Raw genomic sequence first — 17,733 nt, 5'->3', positions numbered from 1 at the left:
ATCCCCGATGTTGGTCTTGACCAGCCTTGCGTAGCGCGATGGTAGCTTGCCAGACTGTAATGTCCAAGGCTGGCCGATGGTCGGATCCTCTATCGGCGGCGGTGGAGTCGGTGTAGTCGGTTGAGGTCGGCGGACTTGCTTGTCTGGTTGGTCGCCTGGGGGGACACAACCGCCTTCCGTTTCCCCAACGGCCACAAGACGGGCCTGGGTTTCTGCAGGCGGCACTTTTTCCTGGTGGGCGTGGCATCGCTGGGAAAACCGGAGGCTGAAGGCTTCGGAGATGTGGGGGGCGATTCCATCAGGGCCCGGTTAAGGTCCGTTTCCGGCTTCGCCACTGGCAAGTCAACAGCTGGATCCAGCAGGGCTGTATCAGTTGGTCTCGCTGGTGTAGACTGGGGCTTGGGGCGTACAACGGAAGAAGTCGCCGCCGGTAGTTGAGCTACCGGTTTTGACCTCCCCCGGTCCGCCCCTGGCGCGTCCGTCTTTCTCCTCCTCCTCCTCCTAGATGGCTTCCTCGCTGGTTCACCGTACACCAAGGTCACGGTTGCCCGTGGCCCGGTGTACGTGACGCGGTACTCCAAAAGCGCTCCGTACGAAACAATGAGTCCCCCCAGGTGGGGGGGTAGCTCGAGAGAGCAGGCGCACACGTCCTGCTTCATCATTGTTCAAATCGGACTGCGTAGTAGTACGTGGGTCACTCGAGCCCCAACATATGTAAATAAGCTAGGTCACGTGACCTGGGCGTGGCCTCTTCTGATTGGCTGACCTCAACCACATTTAAAGATTGTAGATTCATATCAAACTTGGTGGAAGTGTGTTAATAATTAAAAACGTAAATAATAAAGCATGTATATACACTTGAATACAAAAACATAACAAATAATTTAAACGTATGCAAGCAAATATAATTTTTCTGGACACCTGTATAGCCTAATATATTGAACTTTAAAACAGTATTTTAGCCTCTGCGGACGAGGGTATCAGATCCCCCCCCCCCCCCCCCCCCCCCCCCCCCAGCCTATGCTCCTGTTTTTGTTTGAAGGCTACTTGTCTTGGGTTTCGTTTTGTAATTAACTAGAATACAGAACATTTAATGGCTAATCAGAGGCGCGTTTTCAGGGTAATTTAGTGTTGAATATTGTGGATGATTAATTTAATTTAATTTCTTTTCCTAGAAACAAAAAATAATAATCTAAAAAATATTTATAATAAAATAATAACAAATAAATTAATAATAAAAATAATAATAATTAAAAAATAAAATTTGACGAAGTGGGTGGGAATGCGATTTTGGTGTGGCCTGCATGCGTAGTACGTCAGTAAATTATTTATTTATCATTTTATTTGCACACATTTAACACCATAATAACTCATATTTATATTTAAAAAAAAAAAAATAATAATAATAATAATAATAACAAAATAAGAGAGCAATATTTGGAAGTGTGAACTGCGTCCCACTTCAACCCCATGTGATCACAACTGGAATATCCTGTTTTTAATCATTCACAGATTTCCACTGACTATGCTACTAAATGTTATTGACACTTCTAATGACAGTGCCGACTTTGTAATTGACCGCGATGTCGAGTTCAAACGGATGCATTGTTTTTTTTCTCACACCTGCAATGCTAGGCCCGTTCTCTTATTATTTTATTCCAAAAATAGTTATATTAGCCAAAACACGTCAGTTTACATTTTCTGACGAGCGATTATAGTTTTTGCACGAACGATCTGTCGTTCGTGTCGATATTGTTTTTGCATTAACCGAATTTTATGCCCTGAATACCCCCACCCACCCTCTGTAACGCTAAATAACGTTTGCATCTATACCCACCCACACCCGTGAGCGTTACATATCTTTATTTAAAAATGTTCAGTGGTCCATCTAGGGGTTTGGTAGCCAAATTAAAAAAATGACCTTTATTTTTTTGCGAATCTGCAAGTATTCATAGATGATAAACCAGAAAATGTATTATTGGCATTTACCCGCATCTGCAGAAAACAGGAGCTATTTTGGTATGATGCCCTCAATTGGCTAGTGGAAAGTGCTATCCGCGAAAGAAAATATAGTCTCGGTTATGCCAAAAAAGCTTCAAAAACGAATAAAAAATATTCTGTGTTTATCAATATTTATTTTCACCGATACTTTATTATGATTCGTCATTTGTGGTCCACTTGATGTACTCAGTACTGGCGAGTGTATGGTAAGTAATGTAATCGATATCGTGTTCCATGTTTCTGTTTCTAACACCTGGTTTTGTGTCAAATTCATCGTTGACATTTCGTACCACAATAATTTTGTCCCGTAGTAAAGTCGTCCCATTCTTAAAAAAAACAAAATAAACCCCAATACTTTTAGACAGCAGGCGATATACCGTGCAGCAACAGGGGTACCAGACGTTGGAAAGACTTCCGAACGTTCATACTAATACTATCACTAACCTTAACCCTAAACCTACTGTCAGAAACAAAATGTTAACAACTACCAAATATTGCTCTCCTACCTTTATTTTTCGTTAGGTTTTACTCACATTTTGTCCAGACAGAAATCTAGGAAAAACCATTACAGTGACACAGCTTCCACATATGAGACTAACGATGTCGCTGAGATAGCATAGGGCAAAATACATGCATTTTTCAGCCGTCTTGCATTTTGCTTTTTTATGGAATATTCTTCAAGAGGGGTGAAAGTATGTGACATAATTAATATAAAATCAATGATCTTTAATGGTATATCTAAACAAACAAAAAATAATTTTAAAATTAATATGACGGCATCACGTTTGCTTTTATATGATAACATGTTATGACGTTGCTAGATTAAGTCATATCCTTTCACACCTCTTGGACAATATTCCATAAAAAGTCAAAATGGCAGCCGGCACAAAATTACATGCTTTTTGCCCTATGTGATCTTAACGAAGTCGATATTGGTGACATAGTTATCATCTAATATGTGGAATTTGTGTCATTGCAATGGTTTTTCCTAGATTTCTGTCTGGACAAAATGTGAGTAAAACCTAACGAAAAATAAAGGTCGGGGAGCAATTTTTCGTAGTTGTTAACATTTTGGTTTGGACAGTAGTTCATCAAGGTAAATATCTACGGTCCGGTTTTTAACATTTTGACATTTATTGGACCTCTGATGTTTACAAGTTTAACAGCAAAAACAAGCGTGCGTTTTCCGCCCAGATTTCAGGCAGAATCGATACAATCATGGAATTAATTATTTGTGGCGAAATATGAGATGTACCAATAAATATAAACACTTACTGTATAAAGAAAACTTCCCGAGTTACGTTTTACGCATAAATATACAGTTTGTCCAAATAGTAATCCTGCATTAATCCAATTTTCAGTTACGAACAAAATCTCGAATATTCCTGCTAGCCATTATAAGCACATTAAAAATGTGATTGAAAACTGTTGGCGGAATAGGATTATTTTTACAATTATTCATCTCAGGTTCATGATTTTCTTCCACAATATACAACATTTAATGGAATATCACGTTTAATAACAATAATAATAATATAAAATAAATTATAATAAATAAACTAATTAATATTTTTTAAAAATCAATTAAAAAATAATAAATTAATAATATTAATAATAAAAACTAAATAATATCATAAAATTAATTAATACTTAATTGATAAATAATTAAATAACAATAAATACATTATTGATTTAATAATAATAATAATAATAACTAAATAAAAATGTGCTTTTTTCATTTATAAATGTTTCCTTCACACACACACACACACACACACATTTCCCAGAACTTGCTATAAAAGATGAATAGAAATATTATGAAAGACTAATGAAACTATTATAATCATAGATTTTTTAGGTTGTGGGTTGTGCAGGTTTATTAATAATATTTATAATAATTTTTTTTTTTTTTTTGAATAAAAACCTTAAAATAAGTTCTAATAACCAGTAATTATCAGTAAAAAAATTAAAACAAAAAAGAACAAAAATTAATAATAAATAAATAAATAAATAAAACCCTTAAAATAACTAATGATCTGCAATAATAATTTAAAAAAAAGAAGAGAGAAAAACCTTTGAAACGCATTTAACCAATGACCTATAATAATAATATTAAAAAAAATTCTAAAGGAAGTAATAAGTTTTAAAAAAGTAAATAAATGAAAACCTTAAAATAAATAATGACCTGTACTGACAATAATTTTTTTTTTTTATAATAATAAAAAAGAATAATATCCCCCCCCCCCCCCAAAAAAAAACCCCACAAGAAAAAAAAAACCTTTAATGGCATAAATAGTAATAATGCATATAATGCAACCCACACAAAGCACATATATAGAAACAAAAATAACAAAATTAATAATCAGTTCCATTCAGTTCCGAAATATTTCTTTTTATTGGCTGTACGTAAAATGTTTGATACAAGTAATTGTCTTTCCGCCATATTTTCATTCCGCATTTTCGATGTGCCAGGATAAAAATAACTTTTAAATGTGAAAATGTGTCATCTTCAAACATCTTATCCTGGAAAAGTTACCAAAGGTATTGTCATTAAAATTTTAGTCTAAAATTTTGTAAAATATGTTGTTGTATGTGTTGAGGCTCTTAAATAAAGCACATGCCTGATTTTATTAAATCGTGATTGCAAATGGAAAGTTCGATCCAATGGATAAATGTTACGGCACAGCAGTAAACATCACAATAATAAATATCGTGCCGGAGACGTTTATCTCGATGAACTACCCTAAACCTAAACCTGAATGAACTGAATGCTGAAATCCACTAGCCATAGGATCAGTAATTCAGGCCTTCCAGGGTTGAAAATTAGCAGTTGCCCGTGGCGACCTTTATTGGCTAAAGACGACTAAGAATTTTACAAAGGTAGTGCGTTGGGCGACCATCGATTTTAGTGTCTGGCGAGTATAGTTCTAGTTAAAAAAGAAACACTGATACTGAATCGAATGTGACAAAACACACCACGTTTATGTTGGAGTGAACTACAGATCTGGCAGCAGAAGAAACACTGATACTGAATTGAATGTGACAAAACACATCGTGTCTATGTTGGAGTGAACTACAGATCTGGCAGCAGAAGACCTAGAACAGGTTTTATATGTTGGCAGCACCAACATAATGAATAAAGATAAAATTCATATAAAAACATATTAATTTATTAAGTTTTAAATTCTTTACAAATTACTATCGAACTGCATAGGTTGACTTTTTTTTAGTTTTTATGATACAAGTTTTAAGGCAATTGATGGAACATCCAAGGTAATCTGAGTGACACAACCGTAATACATGATCGCTGCACAAAGCAGTCGAATGGTCATCTGGCAAAACAGTGGATGATACCATGGATCTCTATCTAGGACAACAGCCACTCCCGAGGAAATCATTTGCAGTCCTTTTTTTTAAAAATTATAGGCGAGTGGAAAATCGCACACCTCAATATGCTAAGGCGAGTGAAAAATCACTCTCCAAAATAAATAAAATAGGGAGTGTATCTCCGATTGAATTTTGACTGGTACATCTACAAACTTGTTTATTAAACCAGTATTTCCCGATTTGTTCAACAAAGAAATAACAGTTTAATGATGGCATGGAATCCATTGCCATATTTTAAATTTTTTATTGACCGGCATCATGGTTAGGCCATCGGTCTACAGGCTGGTAGGTACTGGGTTCGGATCCCAGTCGAGGCATGGGATTTTTTTATCCAGATACCGACTCCAAACCCTGAGTGAGTGCTCCGCAAGGCTCAATGGGTAGGTGTAAACCACTTGCACCGACCAGTGATCCATAACTGGTTCAACAAAGGCCATGCTTTGTGCTATCCTGCCTGTGGGAAGCGCAAATAAAAGATCCCTTGCTGCCTGTCATAAAAGTAAAGTAAAGTAAAGTTTGTTTTATTTAACGACGCCGCTAGAGCACATTGATTTTTTATCTTATCATCGGCTATTGGACGTCAAACATATGGTCATTCTGACACTGTTTTTAGAGGAAACCCGCTGTCGCCACATAGGCTACTCTTTTTACGACAGGCAGCAAGGGATCTTTTATTTGCGCTTCCCACAGGCAGGATAGCACAAACCATGGCCTTTGTTGAACCAGTTATGGATCACTGGTCGGTGCAAGTGGTTTACACCTACCCATTGAGCCTTGCGGAGCACTCACTCAGGGTTTGGAGTCGGTATCTCGATTAAAAATCCCATGCCTCGACTGGGATCCGAACCCAGTACCTACCAGCCTGTAGACCGATGGCCTGCCACGACGCCACCGAGGCCGGTTGTCATAAAAGAGTAGCCTATGTGGCATATGTTTTACGTCCAATAGCCGATAAGATAAAAAAAAAAATCAATGTGCTCTAGTGGAGTCGTTAAATAAAACAAACTGCACTTTTTAAAATGTTTATTGTTTTAATAAAGGAACCTTCCTATCAGCTAAATGAGCTATGAAAACTGTTGATTTTTGTAAACAGTGGAAATAAATATACCCATCTATTTTACGTGCACCGTTTTTTTTAATGTAACATGCACTGTTTTTCACACGTCAGATTGAAATTACGAGCGCGATTGCACCCGCGTACCTTAAAACGCAAGGTCTGCATTTGCTGGGAATTTCACCCCTTTTGTATCACCACAAAGGTTATTCCATCCCTCTGGCATCGCCACAAAGAGGACTGCCACTGATATTATCACTCGCAGTTCTACATTTAGTCTTGTTTCTACTGCATTATATTTTACCCTGTATTGAAAATGAGATTTAATATGTTTAATTTAATGGTACTTTGTAAAGAAACATGTTTATTTATACTGGATTTCTATATCAATTTTGTTTTTATTATTTGAGTTGGTATGGGTTCAAAACTTAACATGTTTTTATATAAATTTTTACTTTATTCATTATGAAGTTAAACGTCACAGGGCTTCTAAATTTTTTTATAAAATCCACTAGCCATGGGATCAATGATTTAAAAATTTAGTAGCCACAATAAAAAATTCACTAGCTCTACTTTACTTTACTTTAAGTTAATACAATTTTACTAAATAATAGTAATAATCAGATATAGATTAGGGATATAAAGAGGGATAAAGAGCATAAAAACACTTACACTAGGTATGGGGGCAGGATAATCATATTTACAAAATAGACTTAACTGCAAAATTTGACAAATGTTTTTCACTAGCCGTCGAGCATGGCAACAGTAGTTATTTATCAGCCCAACACTGAATATCACTAGCCATGGGAGCATGGGGCTACCATAATCTAGAAGCCCTGTGTCAATTCATCGGTTTTCTTTAACGCAAACAGTTATTATTCAACACAAAACACTGTAGTTTTATTTTACTTGTACAGTTAAATTCCAATGTGATAATTGGCGGGCTATTTGAATTTGAGAAGGGCCAGAATGATTTTTCTTTAACTGGCCCTGCTGACGACCTTGGTTTTTCACGTTAATTTTCAAACAAGGGCTTCTAGAATTTTTATAAAATCCACTAGATATAGGATCAGTAATTCAGGGCTTTTAGAAATTTTATAAAATCCACTAGACATTGGATGAGTAATTGAGGGCTTCTACAATTTTCATGAAATCCACTAGCCATTGAATGAGTAAATCAGGGCTTCTAGAATCTTTATAAAATACACACTAACCATTGGATCTCATAAATTGTAAAAAATAATTTAAAAATAAAATAAAATTAAATACACAATAGATAAGTTTAACAAAGTATCTACATTGAAAAATTACTAATTTGGGGTGGGGTGGGGGTTTGAATGCTGTAAACTGTGATACATAATAATATACAATTTATGCTAATAAAGGTTCTTGTTTCTTTTGTTTGTTTGGGTTTTGTTTTTTGTTTTTTTAATCTAATATGTCACCAAAAGAGGGAGACGGAGCTTAAAAACTCTAAGAATGGGGAAGCAGGAGTGGGGACAGGATATTCATATTTACAAAATGGACTTAAATGCAGCATTTGACAACTTTCGTTTTCACTAGCCATCAGGCATGGTAATAGTAGTTCATTACCAGCCCAACAGTGATTATCATTAGACATGGGAGTGGGGCTACCATAATCTAGAAGTAAATTAGGGCTAGTTGTCAAATCAAATGTTGCCGTTAAGTCTAATTTGTAAATATGAATATCTTGCCCCCCCCCCCCCCCCCCCGCAGGTTAGTGTTTTTAAGCTCTACCTCCCTTTTTAAGTGACATCCGATTACAGTGATAGAAATAAGAAGAATTTTCACTAGTCCACCGGACAAGTACATCTGTACTTGTCCATCATTATTTTTACTTGTCCAAATAAGTTGTTAGTTTTATTAAAGAATTAGCAATGTTTTTGATTGCTCAAAATGAAACAGCATTATAAATTTTTACTTGTCCACTGGACAATCATTGAGGTTCATTTTGCTTGTCCCAGCAGGTTGTCACTTGTCAAGACAAACGGATAAGTGCTTATTTCGAACACTGGATTATTATTATTATTTAGTAAAATTGTATTAACTTATGTAAAGTTAGGATAGGTCATTTTTAATTTGCTAGTACATTAAAAAAAATCACTGATCCCATATGGATTTTATAAAAATTCTAGCAGTTCTGCTAAATGGAACTGATTCCAATTAATTTGACATGCATACTGCAGTGTATTACCTGTGGGTGTGTCACAGCAAAGTAATGTGTTGTGGGATGACTTTGGTTTTGCACTCAAGACCACACCATAAAATATTGTTGCATGGCCTATTGCTGTGACATGTCACAAATCTGTGGTTCAGACTTTAATTGTGATAACTATGGTGGGATATAGCTCAGTGGTAAAATGCTCGCTTGATGCACGGTGACCGTCGGTTTGGGATCGATCCCCGTCAGTGGGACCATTAAGCTATTTTTCGTTCCAGCCAGTGTGCCGCGACTAGTATATCAAGGCCATGGTATGTGCAGTCCTGTCTATGGAATAGTGCATATAAAATATCCCTTGCTACTAATGAAAAAATGTAACTCGTTTCCTCTCTAAGACTATATTTTAAAATTAACATATCTGACATCCATCGTTAAACATCTATTCTATTCTAATCTATCTAACATCCAATATCCGATGCTTAATAAATCACTGTTCTAGTGATGTTGATAAAACAAAACAAACTAACTTTAACAGGGCTTCTAGATTATGGTAGCCCGACTCTCATGGCTAATGATATTCAATGTTGGGCTAGTAAATAACTATTATTGCCATGCCCAACGGCTAGTGAAATTGTTTTGGGTCCAATATTGCAGTTGTCTATTTTGTAAACATGAATATCCTGGCGCCACCCAACACCCCAATGTTAGTGTTTTTAAGCTCTATCTCCCTCTTTAGGTGACATATCTGATTATTACTATTATTTAGTAAAATTATATTAACTTAAAGTCAAGTAGGGCGAGTGAATTTTTAAACGTGGCCAGTAAATTTTTGAAAGCACTAATCCCATGGCTAGTGGATTTTATAAAAATTCTAGAAGCCCTGTTTAATTTTGATAATTACCAATATAGGGTCCAAGTTAACATGGCAGCCATGTGACAAATTTTTGCAGTGTCCTAGTCATATGTTTCAATGCCCTGAAAATTAGGCAGAATCTTACGGCCAAACTGGCTGGGCATTATTTTGCATAATAGACCCATTTGCAGTTTGGGCTATTTTCTGTTCCAACCAGTGGTCCACAACTAATTCATCAAAGGCCATGGTATGTGCTAACCTGTCTGGGAAAGTGGATATAAAAGACCCCTTACTGCTTATTGGAAAGAGTAGCCTATGTGGCAGCAGTAGGTTTCCTCTAAAGAAATATGTCAGAATGGCCATATGTTTGACGTCCAATAGACGATGATAAGATAAAAATCAATGTGCTCTAGAGGTGTCGTTAAATAAAACAAACTTTACTTTACTTTATTTTGCATGGTGGGGCGGGACGTAGCCCAGTGGTAAAGCGCTCGCTTGATGCGCGGTCGGTTTGGGATCGATCCCCATTGATGGGCCCATTGGGCTATTTCTCGTTCCAGCCAGTGCAGCACAACTGGAATATCAAAGGCTGTGGTATGTACTACCCTGTCTGTGGGATGGTGCATATAAAAGATCCCTTGCTGCTAATCGAAAAGAGTAGCCCATGAAGTGACGACAGCGGGTTTCCTTTCTCAATATCTGCGTGGTCCATAACCATATGTCTGACGCCATATAACCGTAAAGAAAATGTGTCGAGTGTGTCATTAAATAAAACATTCCTTTCTTTCTTTCCTTTATTTTGCATGAAACTTATTTATTTTGAATGGGTGCTGTTGTGTTATACTAAGACTGAACACTTAACTTTAGTTAATTTACAAACCTGTAACTCATTTGCATCAACTTACAGTAGAGTGAAAAGAGGAAATATTCTTAAAAATAGACTAGAACTCGAATCAATAAACTGCTACCTCTCAGATGCATGCGCGTTTTTAAAAATGTGAAAAATGCTCTCTCTTTTTTTGTATTAGAAAGACCAGGATCACCAAAAACACTTTGGTTCTATGGAAATGGATAATTTAAAGAATAAAATATGTGTAATGCTGGGCTTGAACATAACGACGGCAGCTGTCGTCACTGAGATATAAATTTCCATATGTAGAACGCATTACTGATGGCACTTTGGTGCCGTCGGTAAAACTCCTCAACATTGGCAAAATATATACACCTGGTGTACATAATTTGCCAAGATTTAACATTTTCACATTTCAAATATGTCTACATATGGCAAAATAACCTTTTAGTCATTTATTTTCTGCAAATGTCACTTCAAAAAACAAATTGCCATAGGTAGGCTCAAAATTGCCATCGGTTGACTTTCACTCATGGCAATTCTTTTAAAAATTGCCATGGGAGACAAATTCGTAAGTTCGAGCCCATGTAATGTATAATTTCAGTGATCATAAACTGTTATAATAGTGAAAATATTCTGTTCTGTTTAAAAACTAGGGTTTGTCCCTTTAATACAAAATTAGGCCTGGTAGTCCAGTGTTTTCCATAGAGGCCGGAAGGAGCTTTTGTGAGGGTGTTTTCCTAAAGATAAATTAAGTATAATTAATTAATAAAGATCGGTAGTGGAACACAAAATCATGCACAGCCAGTGGTAAAGTGCTCGCCTGGTGCATGTTTGGCACAATTTTTTGTTCCAGCCAGTGCGTCACAACGGGTATATCAAAACCCATTGTATGTGCTATCCTGTCCGTGGGTTGGTGCATATAAAAGATCCCTTGCTACTAATAGAAAAATATAGTGGGTTTCCTCTCTAAGACTATATATCATAATTACCAAATGTTGCCATCCAATAACTGATGATAAGTAAATCAATGTGCTCTAGTGGTGTCGTTAAACAAAATAAACTTCAAATTTAAAACAAAAAATGCACACATATACACCAGTCCTGGAAAATTAAACCATTATGAGGAAGGAAGGAAGGAACTGTTGTATTTAACGATGCACTCAACACATTTTATTTATGGTTATATGGCATCAGATATATGGTTAAGGAGCACTCAGATATTGAGAGAGGAAACCTGTCGCCACTTCATGAGCTACTCGTTTTGATTAGCAGCAAGGGATCTTTTATATGCACCATCCCACAGACAGGTTAGCACATACCATGACCTTTGATATACCAGTCGTGGTGTACTGGCTGGACCTGAGAAATAGTCTAATGACCCCACCAATGGGGATCGATCCCTAACCGACCTTACATCAAGCAAGCGCTTTTCCACTGGGCTACGTCCCGCCCAAAACCATTAGAATGCTATGAACCCTGTCACACACAAAACAAATTGGTCATAGTTTAAAATATGCCAAAGTTTAGAAACCAGTATGTCCTTCCTTTCCTTGCATCATTTCGTGTTTTGCATTGTTTCCATATTTTTATCTGTTGTACTTGTTTGCTTACAGATACCATGATAACTGGATGATCAAGATGTCTTCCCTTCATCGTACACCTGATTCCTCACTGCAAAGTCAGAATGATATAACACTAGTTAACTATGAAGAACAGATTTATCAGCCGCAACAAACTCAGAATGATATAACACTAGTTAAGTATGAAAAAAAGATTTATCAGCCTCAACAAACTCACAATGATATAACACTAGTTAACTATGAAGAAAATATTTATGAGCCGCAACAAACTCAGAATGATATAATGCTAGCTAACTATGAAGCAGAAAGTTGTCAACCACAACAGACTCGGAAAGACGTATTACTAGATACGACAGATCAGCCTCATCAAACTCGAGATACGGCCATCCAGACTCAAACCAGCACTGCACAATCCTCAACCCAGACAGATATATCGCTGCTGTTTAATCAGTCACGATCTTTAAAAACTGTAAAGCTAGACGAAATTCAACCTGAGGTGTGCCAGCTGATTACAAATCAGAATATTTTGATACAGCAGCTGCAGTCTCTGTTGCAGGCTCATCTGCAGAAACTTATCAAGATCCGTCCATGTCTTCAACCCACCCAGTCTTCAAAGTGTAGCAGTCCTGTTGAGAGTATACCGACAAACAAGAACTGTGATGTAGACGTAAGTCCTAGTCATTCATCTCAACAGTGTTCAAACCATAAGTCATCAGAACATGTTAGATATAAATTGTCATCTAATTCAACAAGCAATTTTAGATCAGGACAGGCTAAAATTCCATGTACTTTAAAATCTGGATTGGCCACAAATGAGTTGACCGCGGGTTCAGCAAATAATATGAGATCAGGAAAGGCCAACATTAAAGTCTCATCAAGACCAGAAAAGGACAACTTCGACAGAATTACATTCCAGAAGAGTCCACCAAAAAATAGATTTTCACCTGGTTCAGTCCTGCATCAGTTACAACACGATGAAGGGATTCCGTCTGTCACTGAAGTACACAGACTTCAAGAATTAACTGAGATAAAAAACAAGGTGGCTGACCTAGAAGTACAGAGTTGTGACATTAACGTATCAGGCATGGAAGTAGATAGCTGTGATATCCATCTGGAAGATACTGAAATAGATATATCTTATATTAAAAACGCAAACCTTGAAAGAGATACGTGTGACATTAATCAATCACACATTGAAGCAGATATCTCTGACATTAGACAGTCGGACATGGAAACAGACAACTGTGATATCAACAAATCAACAAGCAGCAAAGAAGCAAATGACATCAAACAAGAAGAAGTAGGAGACATGACAGACATTAATGCTAGATTCGATTTCAGTACGAAGAAGCCATTTATGTGCAAGATATGTGCAGAACGTTTCTCAAACATTGAGCATCTTCAAAGTCACATCACTGTCCATACACAAACCTCTAATGCACAGTATCTCGAAAGATATGTATCTGCCTTTGTTGGGGATGCTCCATTCAAGTGTGATATTTGTAAAAGGCATTATGCAACTACTATTCTGCTTGAGACAGATGTTGCAAGACATCTTGTCAGAAAAGCAGCTACCTGTGGGTTATGTTCAGCATCATTTGTATGTGACAAGACTCTACAGGCACATAAGCGAATCCATTGTGATGTCAGATCGTTTGAATGTCAAGTTTGTCACAAATGCTTTAAGTCAAAATATTACTTTAAAATTCATCAGTTGAATCATTCAGATGGAACGACATTCAAGTGTGAAGTTTGTGACAAGCGCTTTAAAATGATTGCTTCCTACAAAAAACACATGGTCATTCATTCTGATAAGAAAAATCGTTACAAGTGTGGACTGTGCTCTAAAGCTTATGCTATTAAAGAAAACCTCAAATTACATCAAACGGTGCATCACTTAAATGTGAAATTCCAGTGTGATCTTTGTCACAAAACCTTCCAAGCGCCCTATTATCTAAAGAGGCACATCAGATATTTTCATACGAATGAAAAGCCTTTTAAATGTGAAGTTTGTTCAAGAGCTTTTAAGATAGCTGCCTCGTTAAGATGTCATATGCAGGTTCACAATAAGCCTGATCTAAAATGTGAAGTCTGCTCAAAACGTTTTAAGTTTGCTAAAATGTTTGAGCGGCATAAGTTGGTTCACAATGCTGGAGGTGGAAAATACTTTCAGTGTGACAAATGTCCTAAAAGTTATGATACAAGATATAATCTCAATGCACACCAGTCAGTGATTCATTTAAAGGTGAATTATACATGTGATGTTTGTTCGAAATCCTTCACATCATTTCATTACATGAAGAATCACAGAGCCATCCATTTCGATGAAGTAAAGATTGTCTGTGATGTCTGTTCTAAGAGATTTATTAGCAAGTCATCTTTGCGAGAACATATGTCTATTCATTCCAGTCAGAGATTCAAATGTCAGGAGTGCACAAAGACTTACAAGTCGAAGTGCGCTCTCAGGCTCCACACCATTATTCATAAGACAGGAAAGCCGTACAAGTGTGAAGTCTGCTCAACATGTTTCTTAGCGCGTTCCCAGTATCAACAGCACTTGAACATACACACTGGACTGAAACCGTACACTTGCAAGATATGTTCCCTTGACTTTTCAATGCGTCGTTACCTTGTAAGACACTTGAGTACTCACACAGACAAGCAACTGTACAAATGTGATGTTTGTTCCAGGACGTTTAGGTCCCGCGACAGTCTTAATACACATCAGTGGGTCCACACTGGGGTGAAACCATTTTTGTGTGAATTTTGTTCAGATACTTTTACATGTGCTCGGGGTCTTAAACGTCATATGATAACTCATTTGACAGAGAAAGAGTTTTTGTGCGAAGTTTGTTCAAAGAGTTTTATTGCTGCTCAGAATCTCAAAAATCATATGAAGACTCATTCTAAAGAAAAAGAGTTTTTGTGTGAAGTTTGTTCAAAGAGTTTTATTGCTGCTCAGAATCTTAAAAATCATATGAAGACTCATTCTAAAGAAAAAGATTTTTTGTGTGAAGTTTGTTCAAAGAGTTTTATTGCTGCTCGGAATCTTAAAAATCATATGAAGACTCATTCTAAAGAGAAAGAGTTTTTGTGTAAAGTTTGTTTGGAGAGCTTTGTTGATTCTAAGAATCTTAAATCTCATATGAAAACTCATCGTACAGTGAAAGAGTTTTCATGTGAAGTTTGCTCGAAGCATTGTGTTAGTGCAAATGGTCTTAAATGTCATATAAAAATTCATGAGAAGTGAAGCAGTAATTATGAGATTGGTTCGTTTTGTTTTGCCTCCTTGGAATAGATGTTGAACTTCATTCTAAACCTCTTTGCATCACGACTGGTATATCAAAGGCCGTGGTATGTTCTCCTGTCTATGGGATGGTGCATATAAAAGATCCCTTGCTACCAATGGAAAAATGTAGCATGTTTTCTCTCTATGACTGTCAAAATGACCATATGTTTGACATCCAATAGCAGATAATTAATAAATCAATGTGCTCTAGTGGTGTCGTTAAACAAAACAAACTAATCTATATTGCTTTTTCACAAAGCGCTTCATTTGCACGCTTTGCACGTGTATTCCATGTTCCCAATGCTGAATTTCCGTATAATTGGAGCTTGCGTTCGTGTACGGTGCACACTCCAAATTCGACAATGGTACGAGGTCAACTGACTATCGAAGATCGAGGAAGGGCTATTGCTTGGCTTCAGGATGGCAGTGCAAAGAAATGTTGCTCTGAGACTTGGTGTCAGTCAGAGTGTCGTTGGCCGACTGTGGCAACGGTACCAAGCAACGAATTCTGTTCGAAATCGTCCACGTTCGGGAAGACCCCGAAACACTACAAATAGAGAGGACCGCTACATCACCAATATGGCTCTACGTCAACGCACAACCACTGCACGCCGATTACGTGACAATCTGCGGACTGCGACTGGAACTCGAGTGTCTGATCAAACCATACGCAATCGTCTGAGAGCCAATAATCTACGCTGCCGTCGCCAGGCTGTTCGACCACCACCCCTACCACGTCACAGAACGGCCAGACGTCACTGGTGCACGCTTCATCTGCGGTGGCAACGTGTTTAGTGGGGTCGAGTGATGTTCACTGATGAGTCCAGGTTTAGTCTCCAGTTCAACGACGGTCGGGTTCGTGTCTACAGACGTCCTGGGGAGCGCTTCGTTGACGTTAACGTTAGACAACGTCACCGTTTCGGTGGTGGCAGCGTCATGGTGTGGGGCCGCATCTCTATCCACCACAGGACCCCCCTCTATGTGGTGGATGGCAATCTGAATGGAATCCACTATCTGAATGAGATTATCCGGCCGTTGGTTCTCCCAGGCCTTCAGCAGATTGGCGGCGGGGCAGTTCTGCAGGATGACAATGCCAGACCCCACCGCGCCAGGGTGGTAACGGACTTTCTCAGACAACAAGGTATTGCCAGGATGGATTGGCCAGCATATTCGCCTGACTTGGCCCCAATAGAGTACGCCTGGGACGAATTAGGCAGGAGAGTTCGGGATAACCATGCCCCTCCGGCCAACCTTCATGATCTGGGTCAACTTCTTATGGCAGAGTGGCAGGCCATTCCCCAAGAGTTCTTCAGACGTCTGATCAACAGCATGAGGCAACGATGTGTCGAGTGTATTCGCGCCAGGGGTGGATTCACACACTATTAAACGAATGTTCTAATGTGTAAAATCCATGTTTGACAACCTTCAACTTTGACAGCATGTCATGTGACTTTCTTGTATACAGTGACGTTTATTTGTGGGTTTTTTGTAAATATGGAACAATAAATAATGTTTTTGGTGTAGTTTACATCATCAATCTAATACGCTCTGAAACTTATTTGGTTATAAATTTTTGACCCTTAAATTCTTTTGAGTAGTATAAATACTTTATTAGTGAAGTTTAAGTTTGTTTCATTGTAAATACGTGTTTGGTGTGAAGTTAACTCGAAGTGGTTTTAGTCTTGTTACACCTTAAATTTCATGGAAAAAGAAAGAAAGAAATGTTTTATTTAACGACGCACTCAACACATTTTATTTACGGTTATATGACGTCAGACATATGGTTGAGGACCAAACAGATTTTGAGAGAAAACCCGCTGTCGCCACTGCATGGGTTACTCTTCCGATTGGCAGCAAGGGATCTTTTATTTGCGCTTCCCACAGGCAGGATAGCACAAACCATGGCCTTTGTTGAACCAGTTATGGATCACTGGTCGGTGCAAGTGGTTTACACCTACCCATTGAGCCTTGCGGAGCACTCACTCAGGGTTTGGAGTCTGCATCTGGATTAAAAATCCCATGCCTCGACTGGGATCCGAACCCAGTACCTACCAGCCTGTAGACCGATGGCCTGCCATGACGCCACCGAGGCGGTAAATTTCATGGAAGTCATGAGAAGAGAAGTCTTTTTGGATGCGATGTACATGTACATAAACAAAATAAAACAAAAGTGGCACAAACCTTCCATGTGTTAAGTTGTTTAAAGTGGCTGTATAAGACATTCATTCAGAATTCATTTTTTTTTTTTTTTTTTTTTAAGACTTCAGTGATTCACATATGGAATATACATAACACTCAATGGAAATGATATTTCTCTATCTCTCTCGCTGCCTCCCCCCCCCCTCTCTCTCTCCCTCCCCCCCTCTCTCCCTCCCCCTCTCTCGCTCCCTCCCTCCTCCCCCCCCCCCTCTCTCTCTCGCAACCCAAACACTGAAATTCAAAACAAAAAACACCACCAAAAAACCCAAACAAAAACAACAACAAACAAGAACTTTCAGTTATCGTCCCGGGTTCATATGGTGTGCTAGTATTGC

The 17,733-nt window shown here is 37.9% G+C and overlaps 1 protein-coding gene across 1 annotated transcript; it reads left to right on the top strand.

Moving 5' to 3' along the window:
- Positions 1-1,551: 1,551 nt before the first annotated feature.
- Positions 1,552-15,295, top strand: LOC121387326 (zinc finger protein 11-like). Its single transcript, XM_041518357.1, has 2 exons — positions 1,552-2,207; positions 11,944-15,295. Exon 2 carries the CDS (start codon positions 11,960-11,962, stop codon positions 15,158-15,160), a length of 3,201 nt encoding a protein of 1,066 aa, XP_041374291.1. The 5' UTR covers positions 1,552-2,207; positions 11,944-11,959; the 3' UTR covers positions 15,161-15,295.
- Positions 15,296-17,733: the final 2,438 nt, after the last annotated feature.

This window comes from Gigantopelta aegis, chromosome 13 (genome assembly GCF_016097555.1).
Source record: "Gigantopelta aegis isolate Gae_Host chromosome 13, Gae_host_genome, whole genome shotgun sequence".
In the NCBI taxonomy this organism is placed as follows: Eukaryota; Metazoa; Mollusca; class Gastropoda; order Neomphalida; family Peltospiridae; genus Gigantopelta; species Gigantopelta aegis.
Note: the sequence above shows the minus strand (reverse complement) of the source record. Positions and strands in the feature narration are given on the sequence as shown.

Bases quoted from the DNA above. Each gene is read 5' to 3' on its own strand.
- LOC121387326 (XM_041518357.1), top strand. From the start codon at position 11,960: ATGATCAAGATGTCTTCCCTTCATCGTACACCTGATTCCTCACTGCAA.